The sequence below is a fragment of the Nothoprocta perdicaria genome, unplaced genomic scaffold, assembly GCF_003342845.1.
Source record: "Nothoprocta perdicaria isolate Ctin4 unplaced genomic scaffold, notPer1 scaffold_74, whole genome shotgun sequence".
NCBI classification, from domain to species: domain Eukaryota; kingdom Metazoa; phylum Chordata; class Aves; order Tinamiformes; family Tinamidae; genus Nothoprocta; species Nothoprocta perdicaria.
In genome coordinates this window covers 2,395,783-2,416,460 of record NW_020456021.1, presented here as the reverse complement: position 1 = coordinate 2,416,460, position 20,678 = coordinate 2,395,783, and the positions used below count along the sequence as shown (strand labels likewise).

Below are 20,678 nucleotides of genomic sequence, written 5' to 3'. Positions count from 1 at the left end.
AAGAAGAGTGGGTATTCTTAGCTTCAGACAGTAGCAGGAGAGGGAAGAATTCAGCTAATTCCAGCTGCTACGCACTATGATACCTAGTTTTCACTAGTTGTCTGGGTTTCCTCTGCAGCCAGAGATCCAGAAGGTGAGTCACCTTCACCTGCAGTGAAAGCTACATCCTCTCTCTCTTCACTCTGTTATTTATGGAGGGAATCTAGACTCATAACTCTTAGCTAGACACCTGATTTCTCTACAGCAAAAGTTACATGAGATGAATCACTCAAGAACACATATTCCCAACTTTTAGACATTTTGAAGGGCCAAGAAATGTTTTAAAATCTTTCAGCTTCTCAAGCTGCCAAATCTAGAAATTCCTGGAATTTCTCCATTCCTGGAATGCTCACAGGTGTATCTTAAATTACACCAAATTGTAATAATTCCTTACAAATCGACAGGCTAGCTGGAGACCATGAGGTCCAAATAATGYGTGATCATTCCTGTGTAATCCCCAGAACATACCTTTAGCATTCAATAAACTTAAAAAGTTTATATCCCAAGAAATTTACTGGGAAAATCTTCAATTGCTTTATTAGAGCAGCTGTAAAATAGGTTGGCAAATTAAGATCTGAGTTTGGTTTTACTTTCACCATTTTATTTACTGTTTGTTAGAAGCCTTCTAAAGTATAAAGTCAGTTTGGTAACCATAGTGGCTATCTTGTTTTAGAATTAGTTTTATAATTAGTAGCACTGATGAGATTATATTTTGCAGAAAGCTAGTAAGACATAACGACACCTTAACACCTAGCCAAATTATAGTAAGATAATTTCTATTTAATTTTTTAGAGAAAAAAAAAAAATGTGATTTTCCAAACTGTGTGGAATGGCCAACACTCCAGAGGGTTGTGCTGTGATTCAGAGGGCTCTAGACAGGTTAGAGAGCTGGGCAGAGAGGAACCTCATGAGGTTCAACAAGGGCAAGTGCAGAGCCTTGCCCCTGGGGAGGAATAACCCCAGGCTGTACTCATGTACAGATTAGGGCTCGACCTGCTGGAAAGCAGCTCCACAGAGAGGGACCTGGGAGTCCTGGTGGACACTAACCATGAGTCAGCAGTGGGCGCTCATGGCCAAGAAGGCCAGTGGGATCCTGGCTGCATCAGGAGGATGTTTCCAGCAGGGGGAGGGAGCGGATCCTGCCCCTCTGCTCAGCTCTGGTGAGGCCGCTCCGGAAGTATTGGGGGCAGTTCTGGGCTCCCCAGTATAAGGGAATTAAGGAACTTGAGCATCTATTTTATGAAGAAAGACTAAGCGAGMTGGGCCTGTTTAGCATGGAGAAGACTGAGAGCAGATCTGATCAATAYGTATAAATACCTGAGGGGAGAATGTAGAGAGGAAGRGGCCAAGCTCTTCTCAGTAGCGGTCAGTGATGGGACAAGGGGCAATGGGTACAAGTTGAAATACATGGAGTTCCATCTCCATGTGAGGAAGAACTTCTTTCCTGTSAGGGTGACAGAGCCCTGGAACAGGYTGCCMAGRGAGGCTGTGGAGTCTCCTTCTSTGGAGATCTTCCAAACCCRCCTGGATGCCGCCCTGTGCCCCGTGCTCTGGGTGTCCCTGYTGGAGCAGGGGGKTTGGACTAGATGATCTCTAGAGGCCCCTTCCAACCTCAACCATCCCGTGATTCTGTGATTACCAGTTAACAATTTGGACACATATGTTTCAAGCTAAGAATCTGTATTATATTCAGGTGCTCACTGTGATTAAGAATCTGCATTATATTCAGGTGCTCACTGTGATTAACTACATACTTACCAAATATTTCCAGATAATTTCATAAGATGTGCGGTTTATCTGAGATCAGAATTTAAACTCACTGCACTTAATAGGTACTAGGTTACAGTTATTTTATAAATAAAGAATTTTGTAAAACATTTTTCCCTGACATAAATACATAAGTTTTTAAATCAGATTTCTCAGATGAACATCCTGGATTATATAATTTCAGGGTTCATCCTAATACATAATTCAATATTACTTGTTTTTATTGACTGATTAATATATTAGGCATTTTTACTGAATATTCTTTTCAAAATCTGAAGGAAAGCTATGTACAAATACAAGTAAGATTTTTATTTTGATCTAAAATGTGGATTATTTTGCACTATTCTTTCAAATCTTATTTGCTTGCATAGTGCATTTAAAATAGAGATGTACATGTCAGCCGGTCAAAAATAGCAGGAAACAAAGTTCTGTTTTTGAGGTTTATCACAGTTTGTGCCAATGCTGCATGTCAACTCCTAAATCCTGTAATTATTTATAACAAGCTATAAAGCACAAAATCTGAAAATTCCTTGGTTTAGTCATCAGTGAATACATTCACCTATGAAAGTTAAAATAACCAGCATCACATACAAAATACACATCATCAGCAGGTCACCAGCATGAGCAGACAAATAGTTTTGGACAGTCAGCGCTTCTGAGAAGTAGGAAAGGAAAAAAAATACTTACTGCTGGAAGAGCAAGAGTCCCAAAGGAATCTAAATAAAAGAAAAGAAAAAAWACCACACTGTCACAGACCTTATAAAAGTTTATCAGAAGTTTCAACATGAACAGGATAATTAAAAAAGCGGCTCTGCTCTTTCATTCCCACAGTGTTTACAACAGCCACCTCACAGCTCACAGTCACCTCGAGTCAAGGGGAGAGGCTCTCACAGACTGAGGGGTCACTGCCTTGGGCATGGGGCTTATTATGGGATGCAGGGAAGAGGATTTGGGAATTGTTCCAAAGGTGGAAAGCAAGAGGGACCAAGGAAGTTTGGGGAGGCACATATGTGGGAAAATGTTGGCAGAGGGGACAAAAGAGGCTGGTGGTGTGCAAACACGGGTGTGCAAACAGGGGCTGCTCAGCCTGCCTGTCTGGCCATGTCCTGCATCTGATCACCACAGCCTGTCTTCTCATTAAACTCAATTTTTAGCTGTTTTCCTGAGAGGGAAGCTCTACGCTGTGAGCATCTCTGTCTCTGGAGGTCTGAATGCCAGCAGCTGGAGTGGGACTACGGATAACAGGACCTGGGTGACTGGGAGCCAACACTAGAGACCAGAGTGCACACACAGGTATGTGACCAGTAGCAAACATCAAGCCAGACTAGCTGTTGAGTAGGTGAAGTGACTAGGGAGCAAGTTATATGTGATTCTGAGTGAGACATCTGGAGGAGTTAGATATTGGAGGGACCACAGCATCTAGACCAATTGCTGGAGACCCATGCAGTCTGGGGGTCTCCCTAAAGACCCATTTGAGTGAGTGTGTGTGTGTWTGTCTATCTTTCTGTACAGCAGACAGCTGTGCAAGGATCCTGTACCATGTGCCGTATGGACTGCATGTTTGAGTCCAGTTACTGGAGGGATCCACAGTGTGTGTGTGTGCACATGTGCAATCATGTGAGGCCACACCTGGAGTGCTGTGTCCAGGGCTGGGCTTCCGAGCACAAGAGGGACATGGAGCTACTGGAGAGAGTCCAGCACAGGGCTATGAAGATAATCAGGGCACTGGGATATCTCACCTATAAGGAAAGGCTGAGGGAGCTGGGCCTGCTCAGCCTGGAGAAGAGAAGGTTGCAAGGGGATTTATCAGGAAGATGAGGCCAGATTATTTTCTGAAACACAGTATTTGAGGAAAAACTTCTTGACTGTGAGGGTGACTGAGCACTGGAACAGGCTGCCCAGAGAGGCTGTGGAGTCTCCTCCTCTGGAGATATTCAAAACCTGCCTGGGCATGATCCTGTGCAACATGTTCTGTATGACCCTGYCTGAGCAAGGAGGTTTTGAACTAGATGATCTCCAAAAGCCTCTTCCAAGCTTAATCACTCTGTGATTTGACATTATTCTCCCAGGACTGAGAGCCTCTCCAGTATAGCTGCCCCAAAGCTAAAGAATTCCCTTGTTTCTGCAAGGAAGTTGAGTCTGCAATTCCTTTATGTGCCAGGGAAACCCAGGATATTTTCTATTGACCTTTTATTTGATTTAGTAGTTGACTACTTTTTGGAGTCACTTTATCAAGCCAAAGATATTTCAGAAGGCATAAAAAATGAAARAGCTTTAAACCACCTGTTACCAAAGAAGGACAAATGGACAAAAAAATTCTTCAGTCCTGTTCATTCCCTCAGAATTAACCTCCTGTCTGCTACTTCCACTGCTATGGTCTGAAATACAAGATAAATCTAGCAATGTAAGCAATAGATACGTATTGAGCAATTAACTCTATGACAACTTAARGCTAATCATGCATTGGACTTACTATCCCTAGGCAACTGAACTAGCTATTCTCCCAGTATTACACCATCATGGGAACAACTATATRATATTAGTGCATATGGGTTAACATAAATTAATAAGTTAATAATATAAATTAATATAAGTTAATACAAAATTATTTTAACTATTATAGATAATACAGCCATATGTTTTTTTCATAATCCATTGTTAAACTTCTGGACATCCTGAAGTCATAAATGCCACAGCTTTATGTAATTTTTAGTTATATAACATTCCCCAACTAGTACTGTAAACTTTATATCAGTAAAGACAGCAGGATTCATTTTTCACATTCATCTAAAGAATTGTTTCGAAATTTCCTTTCACTTTCATCTTTTACATTTTCTAAAAATGATGTTCCTCTAAACACATATATTCTAAATATAAGTGCTGCCCTCACAGAGTTACCTTATACAAGCAGCTTAATTTTACCACTCTGATAATCAAAAAAAAAAAAAACCTCAGCTCAGTTTGACTTCTGTGTTATCTTTTCCTGTCTCCGAAAACACATGGTTGTATTCTGAAAATGTCAGTGTAACAAATCTGCTGTATACTTGGAGGGATCTTTTCTTTCCTGAAAGAATGTCAAGAGTGGCCTCCTTGTGCCTGAAAGAAGTAACGTTCTCTTTGGCTCTGAACATAAACATGTTCACTGATGAAGCAAATAACCTGCCTTTGAACAAAGTGGAAGTACGCGTGAACTGAACTGGTATGTCTTGCCTGCCTTTGTAGAGTTAAAGGAAAAGTCCCATGCAGCATGTTCTATCTATTCAAATTATAACCTGSATTAAACGAAATGACTCATATCCTGAAAACGAGGCTGTGGGCAGCACACTTCAGTACTTCATTCTGGTCTTCAGAAGCAGCAGGAAGCTGCAACACAGTTCCTTCCACAACATGTTGATACTACTGTGAGAGTCGCTTTTTTCCTCTGAATTTGTTCTTTTCACTGACCAGTAGCTCATGCAGTTGCAGACTGTGAACAGTCCCACAAGACTTTGAGGTCCTACGGCCAGAAGTCTCAGACAAAACAGACTCTTCTTTGCTCACTAGCAAGCACAGAGCCTGTCCTGGCCCAGAGCACAAAAGCAGGGAGCCCCAAGCCCTGCTAAGCTTGTGTGGCACGAGACAACTGGAGAACTGCCAAATACATAGGAGGAATTTTACAGACTCTTGCATAATGATATAATATTTTTTTGTAATGCAAACCTCTATCTTGACTTACATATTTATTCCCAACATCTACAAAAAAAAGCCCAAATAATCCTATTGAAAAAGACATGTTTTTATCTATAGGAAATCTGTTTCTTCCTAGCTGATAAGAAACAGATTTAATGTGAATGTATTAATGTGAATGTGAATGTTAAATCTGAAACAGATTTAATGTGTGTAATTAGGATGAACTTTTCTAAGGGAGTATGATATACCACTGATAAAGGAGACTGGATGGAGGATAAGGAGCAACAGTAGAAACAGGATAAAGTTGCCTCCTGAAATTTTGCTCACTTGTATGTGGAGAGTGCAACTCTTCTCTAGCCCCTGTCCCTCTGCATGATACAGTGTGTGAACAAGCCTGTGGTAAAGCTGAATTTTGTGACCACAGCTGACTATAGTTTCACCAGGAAGAAAAAAAAAGAAAAAAAGAAAACAGAAATAAAAAGTTTTCACTGCTGATAATCCCTTATTAACAAAAGATTAGTTTTATTTGCAACATGTGTCTGAATTTAGATCCACATGATAAGTGCTGCTACCCTCGCTTTACTCTACCTAGCACAGACAATTATAGCAATGGTTATAGCAGCGGGACAGTAGCAGCTTCAGGATTTTGGAAGAATCCCATACATAAGTCTGGTACTCATGCCAAAACCCACACCACTAGGTTTCTATTTCCATCATTTCCCACAGTAATGCGAATGCTCTAGCACACTCCCAGGCAAGGGCAGAGCACGGAAGGGAGCTGCGACGCAGCCTTCTGCTCAGCTTGCTGCAACTTGCAGAGCAGCCTCACACTGCACCGGAGCAGGCACTTTCCAGCTTCCTGATCAAAAGGCTGGTTTTCCTAAATCCACCTATTTTGATAAGTATCATGAAAAAGAAGGGAAAAGACTTTTCAACKTTAAATAAGCCGTATTATTATGCTGATGTTCCATATATTGTACCCCAAATATGGAGTTAGTTAGATGGGATAGTACATCAGAATCAAATCAGAAAGGCCTAACTTGCATCCAAGAAATAAAGCTAAAGTTTGTAAAGTTAAAGGTAGCACCATTTCAGAAGCTCTGATGTTAACAAGAATGAGAGTCTGGCTACAGCTTGTGACTGGTTCCGCGAGGTATTTTCAGCACAAAGTTAATGACATAATCCCTGAGCAAAAGAGGCTCCATCAACCACTTGCACATAAGCCATGCAGTGCTAGCAGGCGTGTGGATAGGATGATATTAGAAATAGTGAGTTTCTTCCATTTACCTGAGGACCTAACAGCAGGTATGAGCCAGATATAGCATGATGCTGGTGGAGAAGAGTTGGGAAGGAGGGACATGTAAACCGCAGTCTGTGTAACTCAAAAAGCATTTACATCTGGCGATGTGATGCTAGCAAGGGAGGTAGAGCCTCCTTAGCTGCACTGATAACGCCAGGAGGTCTGCCTCATTCTCAGGCAGTGAATATCATAAACCAGAGCCGGAGGCATGATAAATATCTGTTCACTTCACTATGTAATTATTTCTTTAGGTGTTAAGCAGACTGGGCAGATCCAAAACTCTCAGGTGCTGTGTTTCCTCACCATGCGAGCTTTTCCCCAGTTCTCACAGATGTCGGAGCTGCAGTCCCTTTGTGCTCTCCTTCCTCAGTTACATCTGGACATGGCTAAGGTCATTCTCAAATGAGGTAAATAGGCAAAAGATTGTCTTTATAACAGTGTGGAATTGCTGAAATCTCCTACAATTTTCAGCCATTTAGTGAACTAAAGTTATATTTGATAGTACAGTAAGTGCAACAACTAAAAGGGGACATTGCTCTCCTGGGACCTCTGTTAAGTGCTGCTGGACTATTTTACCTCAGTACAACGTGCAACGCTTGTGCACACGAGTCAAGATCAATCAAGAGTATTTCTTCATAAAGGACAAAAGTTGCACATAAGACTTACAAGGGATCACTTCAGTTGTTAAACACAATTGTCAACAAGTACAGGAAACCARTTCCAGGCTATAGAGGTCAGGTTTGGAAAGGAGTCCAGAAAAAAGCACCCCACGTGCACCAAGATAACAAAACACTTCCTCCTGACTTGTTACATACCAGTTCTCTCTAACAGAGGACTAATGAGCACAAGTGCAACAGACCACAGAGGGGAAAGACCAGGTGAGGGCAGAGGTCTCTATTATTGCAGGAAATTTGCTAAAGAAAATTCCCAGATAGGAGCCATGCCCTAGATATAACAGGAGGCAGGAAACAAACAAACAAACACAATGGTCTATTCCAGACTGACCTTGAGGAAAGAAACAGAAACCACATGGCACTTCAAGGGGGAACATCGCTTGTCATCACTGTCAACAGACACTTCGCTCAGCAGAATTCCTGAAGCTTGTGCTGCTTTTATTAACTACTGCACTGAATTAATACAGTACAAAGGAAACAAACCCATATTCTCCTGCTTCCTTTTCCTCAAATTCCTAGGCATTCATGATATTCCTGCAGAAGGATGAAAGCCAGTATAGTAGTGAGATGTCACCAACACAGATGGCAGTGGGAAATTAAATGACCTTTTTAAGGTATTTTGCCTCTCTATCATTTTTGGAGTTTTATTTTATATATATTTATATATTATTTTATTATTATTAGAGGATATTGGGGGAAAAATCTACAAAGACAGAATCACGAACCTTTTCTTATACTTACRTAGGGCTGCACAAAGGACAACATCTTATGTTCTTCCCATTTTATTAGCCCTACCAAAACCCAGGAACTTCTGTCACTTATTCTTAAGCTGCAAATACCAGGAGCAGGCGTAGCTGCAAACATCCCTTCACAGTGTTTTTTTTTTCCAAAAGGAGATGATTAATCTGTGCCTTCAGTGTTTCATTTCAAACAACCTCAGCACACAAGTGTTTCCCTGGTATGGCTGCACAGAGCTTGTAGTCTGAATCTCTGTGCCCTACAGCCTGTCAGTAATTTCCAAATACATGTCTCTCTCTTTGAAATGGCACAGTCCACTCTAGGGGCCACATTTTAAATGTCATCAGGACAAATGTAATCAAGGCCCAGGGCCAAAAAGGTACACCTAATCAGGAATAAAAATAGGTGTTGAAAACAATAACATTTCTACAGAACTGTAACTCCTTAGATTCAATGTCTTATAAACTAATTACATCTAAACAAATATAAGCACTCCATTTTCGGCTTTCACTCCCTTAAAAGGATAGAAATATGGCTTTGTGACCTGGCGCAGTAAAACAGAACTTGTGCCAATATGAATCAGTACAACAGCAGCTAAGTTAGCAACTAATTTAAACAAACTTAAATCTTAGCTCTGCATTGAAGCTTATCGGGCAGATGTTTCTGCAAATAGACTTTCTCACTTAGCCTCTTCTACCTATATCCTCATTTGTTCTTAATTCTGTTAGAGAAAGGAAAATTGGAAATAACTGGAACCACTTCAGACTGATTTACTGAAATTATGTCTTCCTTCTGGCTCTGGGGTCACATACCTTCATGCTTAAGAAGTTTACAGGAAATTATTTTCTTTACAATGGTAAACAAATTATTTTCTACCGAGGARCCTGTTTCAAAAGGCTTAAGATTAGGGAAGTAAAAAAAAGTTCTTAAATGCCCTTCCTTTTTTTTTTCTTATCTAAAACATATGCTATTTCTGCATTAGAAAAACAGTAAATTATTGTGACAAAGCCAAATACAACATCTGTAAGGTTCTCACAGACTAAATAAACATAAAACGTTAAACTACCACAGGAGAGAAAAATAACTTTTCTTCATAAAAGAAGCCCTATAAAAATATTTAATATGTTGAAGTTGTAGTTTTATTTAGATRCCTTATACTATCCTTCTAATTTAGCACTGAACCCATCAGCAATTACTTATGTGAATAACCCAAAGGATACAATTTGAGCCACTGCTATTAAGTTATGGATAAATTTGGACCAGTTTTTACCAGGAGATGCAATGGAACACAGACAAACGACATAGGATTGCTAGCAGATCTCAGGATATAGGTTGTCATCAAAAGCCAAACGAAGCCAAGAGGCCTGGAGTAAAGCAGTAAATATTTGCTCCACAAAGCCTCCAAAACCTCTCCTGTAGGCCAGAGCACTATGACCCTTTCCTTGCACAGCCACTCATTGCTACCTTATCCCCATTCCCACYGCATCTTTGTAATTTTCAGTCTTTGGTTGTTGTAATTTTGAAGACTAAAACCACTAAGTTACAAAGGGAGAGAGACCCATTAGCATTTCTGTTTAGGGAGAAGGGGATAAAGGGACAGATCCAACAGTCCAAAACAGRCTAAATTTTATAATCAGAAGGCCCAGTCAAGACAGTGCCACTGTATCTCTGAAGATGAGAAGAGAGGCTACATCTACAAATTCTTCAGTGATTAGTGCCAAGTTTTGCCAAATTTTGAACTATCTAGAAAATGGAAGCTAAAATTTGGAATGYGGAATTGATGAATATTTTTCTGACAACCAGGACAAACACAACAAAAAATATTCCCTAGTTCAAACAAGCTATTTTTCTCCCTTGTTGCACTTTTACTCTTTTGTCATAATAGTGGTTTGAATCCAACTTTAGAAAGCACAACAAGAAACATTCACAGACAGAAAAGAATGGGCACAGATTTACCACAAGGTATGGAGAAAAAGGGGTACTGCCCCTCCTTCCCTCAGCCCCAGCTCAGAATGGCATTCCCTATGCCTTTCATATGTTACTTTATGTGGTAAAGGAGTTGTGGTACGGAACTACTCATCAGTTCCCTGCTTGTCCCATTTACCAGTTTAACCCTTCTACTCTCACCACCACTGCTGGATCCAGCCCCGAGGAAGACCACAATGTCCCATCTCCCTCAAACACACAAACACTGTAGGCATTGGGCAACTCTTCCCTTGCATTCCTCCCTTCCTCCAAAATCCCATTTCACAGGCAAACACTGTTTTCTCTGCTGCTGTGGCCCCAAGAGTCACTGATTTTTAGGGGTCGATGAATGCCTTAATTTTTTTTTTTTTTTAGAGACTTAGGTCATAATTCAGACATTTAACTCCTAGCTCAGTGTTCTAAAGTACARCTACTACGTTTATACACCACATGATTACCATCTTCAGATGAGCGGTCAGAGAACGGTCAGTTGCAAGAACACAATACTTAAAATCCTCTAAAGCACATGTGAGATACTCTATGCTGCATAAAAAAGAAGGAACTTCTTATTTCTGGAATGAAATCATCTCTTTGGTCAGAGAACTTCCTACAGCTACTCCCACAGCTACCCTGCAAGGCACTTAAAAACAAGTGTTTAAGTTTTAAAACCTTAAAACCTTAAAAACTTTCCAACTTACTCCTGAGATAAGCCTTCCACTTACTCCTGAGAAAAGCCTCTGCATGCCAATGTCCCGGCACACTGTCAGAGCCTATCATTACTCACCATACCCAGCTAACACACAATATTCCTATGAAATATAAATTACAACTGTTAGGAAGACAAGTTATAAATACAAGAGAGAATTCCTCGATTTTCAATCCAGTCTATGAAACTACACAGGCAATTCAGAATCATCTCAGAGCTAAGCCTTTACACACTTAAATAGGATTTCATTTCATTCACTTTTCACTCAATGACTATATATAAACATGCAAACTCACAAACATATGTCTATAACCCTTGCATTCAAGACCCTGTTGGCCATCATTATGGACAATACACACAGGCAAAACCACTGCAGTTGCACTTAGCAGCAGCTGCAGTTATTGTTCACTGTTGTGCACACTTCCTTCACCAATAAATAAAGGCAATGCAATTCCCTAACCATACAAGACAGGAACCTGGGCCTCACAGCTGGTCATCCAGCATACTGGAGAAAGACAAGGAGCCTGTGACCTTAGTCCACATTTTTCTGTGCAAAGACTTCACCAGACTGCAGTGAATCTAGATGAACTGTCATCCTCTTTTGCCACGAGCTGTTCAGTCGCTCTGGATGGGATCTCGTATCTGCCTTCACAAACAGCCAAAAMCAGCGAAGTGTGGGAACCAGCAATGCCAGTGCAGATAGTCATAAGATTCTCACAAAAACAAAAGTCTGTATAGGTCATACTGTGTATGACTAGAGAATGATTAATTTCAATTGTTTCCTCCCTCTGACAGTAATTCTATAATCCTTGGCACCAGTTTAGGCTTCTGGTAAAGCAGATGTCATTAAGTACATTGCCCTATACCCATTCTGAGATTCACTCTCAGCTCCAACTCTTTTTCAGGTTCTCCCTTGTGTACCTGAAGAGTGACACCAAGTGTATACTGCATTCTTCTGCAGAGACTTGATCCCCATTATTCCAATTTTCCCCAAAGATTGGGGAACTCTCAAGGTCAAATCAAAAGCCCGTTTAGTCAACAGTCCTGTTTCCAATAGCAGTCAAGGAGAGACATCTGAAGAGCGCCTCCTGAGAGATTTCTGATCTTTTTCTCTGCTCTTGCCTTGAATTTCTCCAGTAGGTTCACATCCTCATTGAGGAGTGACCAAAATCAGACATAACATTCCACAGGATGCCTCGAGTTCTGAGGACTACTGCAATGCTTCCTTATATTTTGCAGAAAAGATTTACTTTTATGCATTCCAGTAAAGCACTTGCTTTCTTTCTGAGCATTGCAACATTGAACTTGCAATATTTTACCTTACTAACATCCTAGATTGTCCTCTGCGGTACTGCTGCCTAGTTATGTTTTTCATCCAGTAACTGTACACTCTTTTTATTCGTGACAAAGTGCAGAACTGTGCACTTTGCCTTATAAAATCACCTGAGGGTCACCCTGAATTATCAATATAATTTCTTTAATCCTGTTTGCCAGCATCATTGCAACCCCTTCACTTAGTAAAATATCATTTTTCATCCATGTCAGCAATACTGAACAGTACAGTTCCAAGGTCAAAGCACTTTCAGCTTGAGAATGAACCATTTAGGCCTACTTTGTGAATAATATTTTCAAACAAGTTACAAATTTGTTTATGTTATTGAACATACCACGTTTAGCAAAGATTCAACACTTACTGCCTTTCAGCATCATTACCTTTAGAACTGACCTTTGCTAGTCTCCATATTACTCATTTTATATTTTAAAAAAATTGTCTGACTATCCTTTACATTCTTTTGAATGCTTTGGCCATCCCAGTTTAGTTTCTTCATATCCATGTTATTGTTTTATGCTTGACATTTGCAATCGGATCTCATTTTCAGTTCCTTTTATTTTTTCTTCTTGTTGTTGTTTTCTGATCAGTGATAAGATCCCTTCTGTTACATTAGGAATATGTCTGGTTACCTTTTAATACGGATTCCTTAAGGAATTTCTCCTCTTGCTTCCTGTCCTTCTGATTTCTGATAGTCTTACCTCACAATTCACTCTGTTGGTAATACCTTTTTTTTTTGCAAATTTACAGCCTTTCCAGGGATGTGTCTCTCTTTTCTAAAACCTATAAAGCCTCCTCAGTTCACAGAAGAAATGGGAAGCCCTCCACAAAGGTTTGTGTAATATTCATTTATCTCTATGCATTGCTYTGCTGCCATGAGTTCTGCTATGACTCAGTTATTCCTTCCTGTTCACTTTGTAAAGCTTTGTGAAATAGTCTGTAACACCTGCTCTTCAGCTGGATACTGGTGAACAGTGTGGAGACCAGAACAACCTCATGTACAGAGAAGTGTCAATGGTCAAGTCACAGGCTAAAGAAGGACTCTTCTGGAGTCTCAAACACCATCCAGTCAATAATATATAGCTGGTGTAGAGGAGAGATACATTACTTCCATTTTTCTGCAATCTACCTAATGGCCTGATCCTGATAAATCAGTATGGACTCATCAAGAGTCACAGAAGCCTGTATTTCTTCTTTCAGCAGTACAAAAGTCTGTAATGGAGAGCACTCTTTTCTCTTACAGTTCCCTCTCTCCAAATCCAGTCATCATGTAACTGTAACTTGTACATGACTATGTGACAAATTGTCCTTCATAGGAATAGCTATGTATATGTGTGAAGATGGAGGATAAACACATGAAGACATWGTACTCTGCTCTCCTGCTGTTTTGCCTTCTAGTCATTCACAACGGTAGCGTAAAAGGAGCTGCTCTACTCTGCTGTCAGCAAAACCCTTCACGTAATTCTTCAGGACAGGTTTTCTGGCCAGCAATTAGTCATTTTATTCAGAAATAAGGAGCAGAGGCAAATTAAGGTTAACAACAGTGATAAGCATATTTGCACTATTCATCCTAATTTAGTTGTTACCTAACTACTTACGATTCCTTGTGTTTTTTTACTGTTTCACACACTGATGTGGGCAGAACCACACTACTAACTATGCAAAACACATCTGCCACTTAAAGCAAATTTTCCCTTTTGGTGAAAGCAGATTTTCCAGTGTTTATATGGACRATCACTACATGTCTGAACTTGACAGACATTCTCTCAAACTCTGTCATGTTTCATAAATCTGAGCTAAATTTTTTACCATGTTGTAGCTCATTTACCTCTGTTAACAAATAACCTTATTCCATGCTAGAAGATACACAGAAGAGCAACGCAAATCAGTTAAAACTTACAGATCATTCACAGGGAATCTAGCTCTGAAAGCCTATTTTAAATAGATTCTTCAGTTCATTAGTATCTCTAATTTCACTTTCTTATATACTTTGAATTGTTTCTTAAATACAAGAAACTTTAAATCGGACTTTAAGAATCAAATCATTCACTTGTGCAATCAGGTAAATGATGACACCTTGTAACAGGTTAAAGCATTTCTTAAAGCTAATTTGCTTTTCATCATATATGCTTCATGCTTCTTATTGAAGTGCCAACAAGGAAAACAGATTGGTCATAATCTTTCTGAATTAAAATATAAGGCTCAGTTATATACTATATATTAGTATACATATGGCAATGCCAGCGTAGCAAACACTGCAAGACAGCAGTCCTTTGTAATTGTTCTTTCCGATTGCTGTGTTGCAATTTATGGAAACATTATTTGCAAATATTATGCGCTATACAGCACACAGTCATGTGGCTCTTTAGAAAYGTGGCTCACATTTCTAAAAACTGCATTTGTGGGCAACTTTATAAGAAACTCTGGTCTGGATGAAGAGGCAAACATCTGTCTACTGCAAAGGTGGTTAAGCTACAACCATTTTGAAATTGTCTTCAGTTCTGATGGGAGTGACAGAGGGGAAGTCTTTTTGTTTTTCTCAKCCTGGTGATTGTTGGCTCCCTGGGGCAGCAGTACTCCTGTCTTCACAAGATACTTCACATTTTTGATCTGACTTTGGATCTGATGAAACTGCGTGAACTTACACTTTCCTTATGACCCTTAAATTAGCAACCCAGCTTAAGAGCTATTCTTTATACATATATTTCACATACTCTGTCCTGAGGTAAAGGAGGGTCTGTAATACTTTAGTTCAGGTTAGTTTTATTTGTTTCTTTCGTGTGTTCTTCTTGCTGATTCATAGCAGATATTTATGGATCCACCGTTGGACTAATATGCATAATGAGAGTCACCCTACAGTATCCACCTAAAAATCACCGTTCATCCATAAAATTTAACTTGTCTTTCTGTTATTTCCATCATTTTTACTTTTTGACCAGAATAGCCAACTACTCAAACTGTTTGTAAGCCTTAATGATTTTCTTCAGAGTGAGGGTTTTTCTGATATTGCATCTTCAAATAAATTGCATTGCGTTTACTGTGGATAATATAAACTATTTTCTCCTGGTGATGCACTGACATTTCTGTGCAGTGATTGCTCACACAGTTTACCAGTAGCAGGAACATCTTGCTTACAGAAGTTCAGTGAGTCTCTCTGCACTACAACTAATCTCATTAACTTAATTTCTGTACCAAAACACTGATATTACATAGTCTCTCTTGCTAGAGTGCATTTGGATTCTGATATGTTAATCCAAGATCAGAGTATCAGCACTTGTTTAAATGCATGTGCACACACAGACGTACAATTTTATCCTTACTGGCTCCAGAGAATAAAGACTAGCAACTTCTAAAAATATGTATTTTCCTTCCCTCTCTCATATGAAAAGCAAGAGAAGGATGTGGACCATGCTACACTGCTAACATCTTTTTCTCACGTGTTCCCTAGTGTTCCCTAGAATCACTCAGAACTCCAAATTCCACCTATAACTGTTTTTAAAGGGTGAATGTTTTGTCAACCGTTGTCAACCACCAGAAGGCAAATGTTTCTTGTATAAAGCAAGAGTTATGTTATATAAGGAAAAAAAAGCTGTGCCTCTAACTGAACAAGATTCTTTATGGAGCTAACTCCCAAATTTAAAGACATGCACATGTGCTGTGCTGCATTGCTGCTAAAGAAACAGAGCATACACTAAACTTAAGCAATTGCAAATGCACTTTGTTCAACAGGTTTACAGTAATTCTCATGCCTATGTGCAGTACTGGTCTAAGCCTGCAAGATTTAACAGCATTAATAAATAAGTTGTATTTTACCTGTCATCCACTCTCAGCATCCARTCCCCAACTGCACCATCTCAGTTGTACCATAACAAATGTTTGCACACCATGTCAGGAGTCTTGGCTGCCAAAAAAGCTACTTATCAAAATAAAAGGGTGATTTTTTTCATTCAGAGCCGTTTCCCAAGGCAGCTAATAACCTGCATGTTTTTGCTGTGACAACGCAAGGAAAAATACAGAGAAAAAATGAGCCAGCTTAAGCAATGCAGCCAATGCCTGTCACACCCTAGGCAAGGCAGGCAATCAGCTGCAGCTCTCTGGGTATTCAGCACGGCCAGTAACTTCAGTTACACCCTGCCTTCTGTAATACTTGATTTGCACAGACTTGTGGCAGTAACACTTACAAATCTGTGTGCTCCCAGGAACATCACAACAGTGTACCAGCCACTCTGTGTAACCCAATGGGCCCAAAGGAGAGATAAAGCAACAAACACCTCCTGGGCACCACTCCATGTTCTGGGGACGCGATTCAAAGAGGAGTTTGTGTGCCTCAAGAAGCCCTTGGCTTTTTTCCTTCAGCTGCAACAGCGGGCCTCGTAACAGCTGGCCTAGTGAAACCTCCCTAAACCCTGCTTCTTTAGACTATCATAGCTACAACAATACTGCTATTGCAATATTTTTTATAAAGGAAAAGAACATCTTTAGGGTAAACAGCTAAAAGGGTAGAAGCTTCGTCTATCAAATTGTTATCTGCCTAAGTAACTCTTCATAATTGATTCATTCATGCAGCTTTCTGGGACATATTCCTTCACTCTACATTCCTAGGCACAGGGCAGTTCCCTTGCTCCTAGTCCTTACCACCTTTTCCTATGTATTTGCTCACAGAAAGTGATGACTAACAAATTAGTTAATTTGCCTTTAAAAAGTGGATGGYCACATACTAAATTTTAACGTTTTTACAAGAGGAAATACACTGCATATTCAGTACCAGATTCTTTTAATGTTTCACTTATCAAGTAAAAAAGTATGTAAAATTCATGATTAAAATGATTATAAAAGGTAAATTGAAGATTTAAGATTAAGATTGCAATTTAAGCAAGGTGTTATAGCAGTTCCTCTTTTTCATATGCCTCTGATATAGTGTCTATGCCTGTTCCTGATCACCCTTGACTCTCACTTTAGCTGTTCCAAGTGTCAACATCATTCTGTAAGCTGTACAGGCATCCATGGCTACCTATTTTCACACATCTGAAATTAGTAGTTGTTTATCTGCTTTTTAATGTTGAAAAGGGCAACAACAGACAGGCTGAAACTCATGTAAGGCTCCCTGGACTTAACTGTAAGCAAAATAGAAGGATGATATGAAAGCCAAAATAGTTAGAAAAAGAAAAGGCATCTTCTTACTTTTAAGGCAATAATGATTTTTTTTTTCAAAACATAGGCAGAAAAGAGATTTGATTAATGTAACTGAACAGAAGACAAGTTATATTCTAAAATAAAATGATGCTGGAAAGCAAACTGCCCTGGTTTGGAAGTAGCAAAGGCCTTTTACTATCTATACAATCAGCTGGATTGCCACAAACCCTTTTTTACTCACTAAGAGTCCCATATGTCATTGTCAAGAAACTGAAATCAATGAGAGTCATTTTCCTTACATCTAATGACCAAGAGATCTACAATCATTGATGGACTATATCATAATTTTATACCAGGCTCAACTTCTGGCCGAAGAGTACAAAAATGATGTTGCAGACAAGGAGAAAACATGTGAAGAAGCTTCTCCAGTCTGCTTCTGTCACCTAGACAGGGGGTCTACTGCATGACTGTAGCATGAGCACAGCTTTGACCTGTTTGATTAAAAGCAGGGTTTGTCCTAGTACTGACACCAAAGATGATTAAAAGTATCTGTGCAATAGCTCATCTTTGAGACAAGTTCAATACTAACCAGCACAATATACAAGAGATTTTTTCTCTACAAAAGAAAAATGTTCATTCCACACTACTGAATCTTTCACTATGTCTAGCCCAATAGCCTTGGCCTGCACTTTTCAATAAATGAAATCAAAATGTAARCTGCAGTATGTCATGGAAATAGGTGATCAAAGAACTTAGACATGACAAGCAGTCTGTTTTACTAGCATACAAATGTAAGATGAACAGTCTAAATTTGATTTTAAATAGGTACTTTAACATTTTTCTTTAAATTAGCCAGAGCACAACAGGAAATATATTTCAGCTTTATTCTTTGACCCTGACTACAGGAGAACACATATCCGATCCAATATAGAATTAGGCTGGATGAATAATAAGCAACTCAATGTAAAGCCTTGAAGTAAAATCAGAGAATGACAGAAAGGAAAAAAATCTTTTTCAGAAAAGTAGAAATGTCAAGAAGAGAATATTATCAGATATGAATTTTTGCATGATGGAGCCCTGACATGATCAAATGTATCCCCTGAGACTCAAAGGCTCAGTCTCGTATGCAGATAGTGGAGAAAAGTGGGCTTCCTGAAGACTGAAATGAAGGTGTCCTTCCAAACAGGACATTTATATCAGTTATAGTTCATTAATAGAAATATCAATCAACAGCAATAAGGAAGAAATTCATTTTAGTAAGGCAGATTTTTCTAAGGTCTCACACTGTTATCAGTAAGACTCTCTACTGCAAACAAATAAAACACAAAAGTCTGGATTTCATGCTGCCTCACACCTGCCTGGTAGCCAAATGCAGGCTGGAAGTTGGATTATTCACACAAAACATTTTCTTTCGCCCAAGGGCAATTTGTAGGTGAGACAGAGACTACATGTTGACACTTCTGCTCTCCACTGGCCTTTATGATAAGGAGCGGTGATCAGGATATCCCAATTCTCCACCTACGCAGACTTGCCACAATGTTCTCTACCTGTCTTCCATGGGCATACATTAATCAGACGGCTATATCTACAGTTCCAATCCGCAACCTCTCTCGGGAGTCAGTTCCTGATTCTTAAAGCTTTCTGCTTTGTCACATGTACAGAACTTGCAAGTAACAGTGTTTCACAGTGAGCTCTGCTTTCTTCTGGCCTCAGGTGCTGCCTTTCTTAGGGTGTAAGCAGCAGCCAGAAACAAATGCTCTAATAATTTGTTGCTTTCAGCATTTTCTCACTTGCTTAGACCCTAAGTTTTAACAACAAGCCTACTGGAAGTGAAGATTTGCTTCTTTCTCAGTGGCCCCACTCTGATGTCCAGAGTACTTTTAGGCTCTTCAGAATTCCCGTATCACATCACACTTCATTAACGTTGGATTATTTTCAGAGTTTGCAATGAGTTATCAACAGCCCTAGGCAAACTGCTCACTATCCAGCGCAAGAGTCCACCCACACACAGAATAAGCAGAATCTAATATTCTTCTCCCAACCCCTCACTTGGTAAAGCCAAGTTTCTATTTCCATAGGGTTTAGTAGCAATGGTGTTTTGGGAGCAAGGAAACTTTTGCGGGAGGAGACAAACTGAAATCTTTCCAGGGCAATACAGTTGTCTTACCTTTCTCAAAGACCATTTCCCTGCTCAAAAGTGTCTTGTTATCTTTGATCACTTCTGCCCTTACAGTGACTTGAGCTGGACTGTCCGGCAGCAGCGCTACCCCAACAGTCACATTTGTCCCGGGCCTGATGTTCCAGGGAACTGTCACCAGAAACGTCGGTCTGGAAAATCCAAACAGAAGGAAAAGGGGACACGCACAAGGAATAACGTACAATGCAGACACCAAAGCTTGTTTACGCTCCCCTCCCCGCATTTTGAGCCCAGCACCACATACCTGGCGGCCGCGGAGCTGCCGAGGAGGAGGATGGGAACGAGGATGAAGAAGAAGAGGAGGCGGCTGGAGGCGCCGCGGCCCCGCTCCATGGCGTTCCGTGCGCTCCGACCGAGCAGCGGCGGGAGCAGCCGGGGCGGCGGCGCTGGGAGGGAGGGAAGGAAGGAGGGAGCGGGAAAGGAGGGAGACGAAGGCAGCAGATGTGAGTCACGCTCCGGGGCGGCCCGAGCACCGCAGGGCGTTCCCGAGGCGGCGGTGGGCGCGGGCAGAGCGGCCCCAGGAGCCCCCTTGGAGCAGCCCGAGCAGTTTTGTGCCTGCTCTTGGAAGGYGCTGGCTGAAGGCCCGGCCTGGCGCGGCGGGGGCCGGCTGTGTCTGGGATGCGCTGGCGCGGGGCGCAGTGCCCAGGCGGACGGGGACAGCAGCGCTGGCAGGAGCGCCTGGAGTCGCGTAGCTGCTTCAGTGGGAGCCAGCTGGTAACACAACTCCGGCTCGTCATGCCCCGCGTGTGCAAAAGTAGGTTACGTGTGCGCACGCAGCGTCTCTGACTACAAAAAGTGCAGTAAAGGAGCCTGGTGAGAGTCCTCTCCCCTAGCACACACAGTGGAGCTCTGTAGGCTGCACACATCCAACAGCGTTTTCACTGACTGGAGCCTTTGCAACCCTGCACAAGCCTCAGAAATTCCACCCAGCACTTGGAGTTGGCCTCCTCAGAAATGCTGAGCCAGCATATTGTGCCCTCTGTTACGTGGATGCTGATTTCGGTGGATGCTGCTTCGTTCCTCTGCACTCTGTCAGCATTCCCGTTTACAGCTGTCCACACTGGGATTTCGGTATGCAGGCGGATGCTCTTACTTTGTTTGACCTATGTAATTCAAAGCAAAACAGTGGCTTGGTTTGTGCTAAATGGATAAAATTAAAT

At 40.8% G+C, this 20,678-nt stretch overlaps 1 protein-coding gene across 1 annotated transcript in view; it reads right to left on the bottom strand.

Annotated features, from left to right (window-relative positions):
* CD109 (CD109 molecule) overlaps window positions 1-19,557 on the bottom strand; it is a 72,173-nt gene extending 52,616 nt beyond the window's left edge. The window contains exons 1-2 of the mRNA XM_026051268.1: window positions 19,489-19,557; window positions 2,494-2,522 (exon numbers count right to left, since the gene is read on the bottom strand). Coding sequence (XP_025907053.1) covers window positions 2,494-2,522; window positions 19,489-19,504 — 45 coding nt within the window. The 5' untranslated portion in view covers window positions 19,505-19,557. The remainder of the gene's footprint in view (window positions 1-2,493; window positions 2,523-19,488) is intronic.
* Between the last annotated feature and the right edge of the window lie 1,121 nt (window positions 19,558-20,678).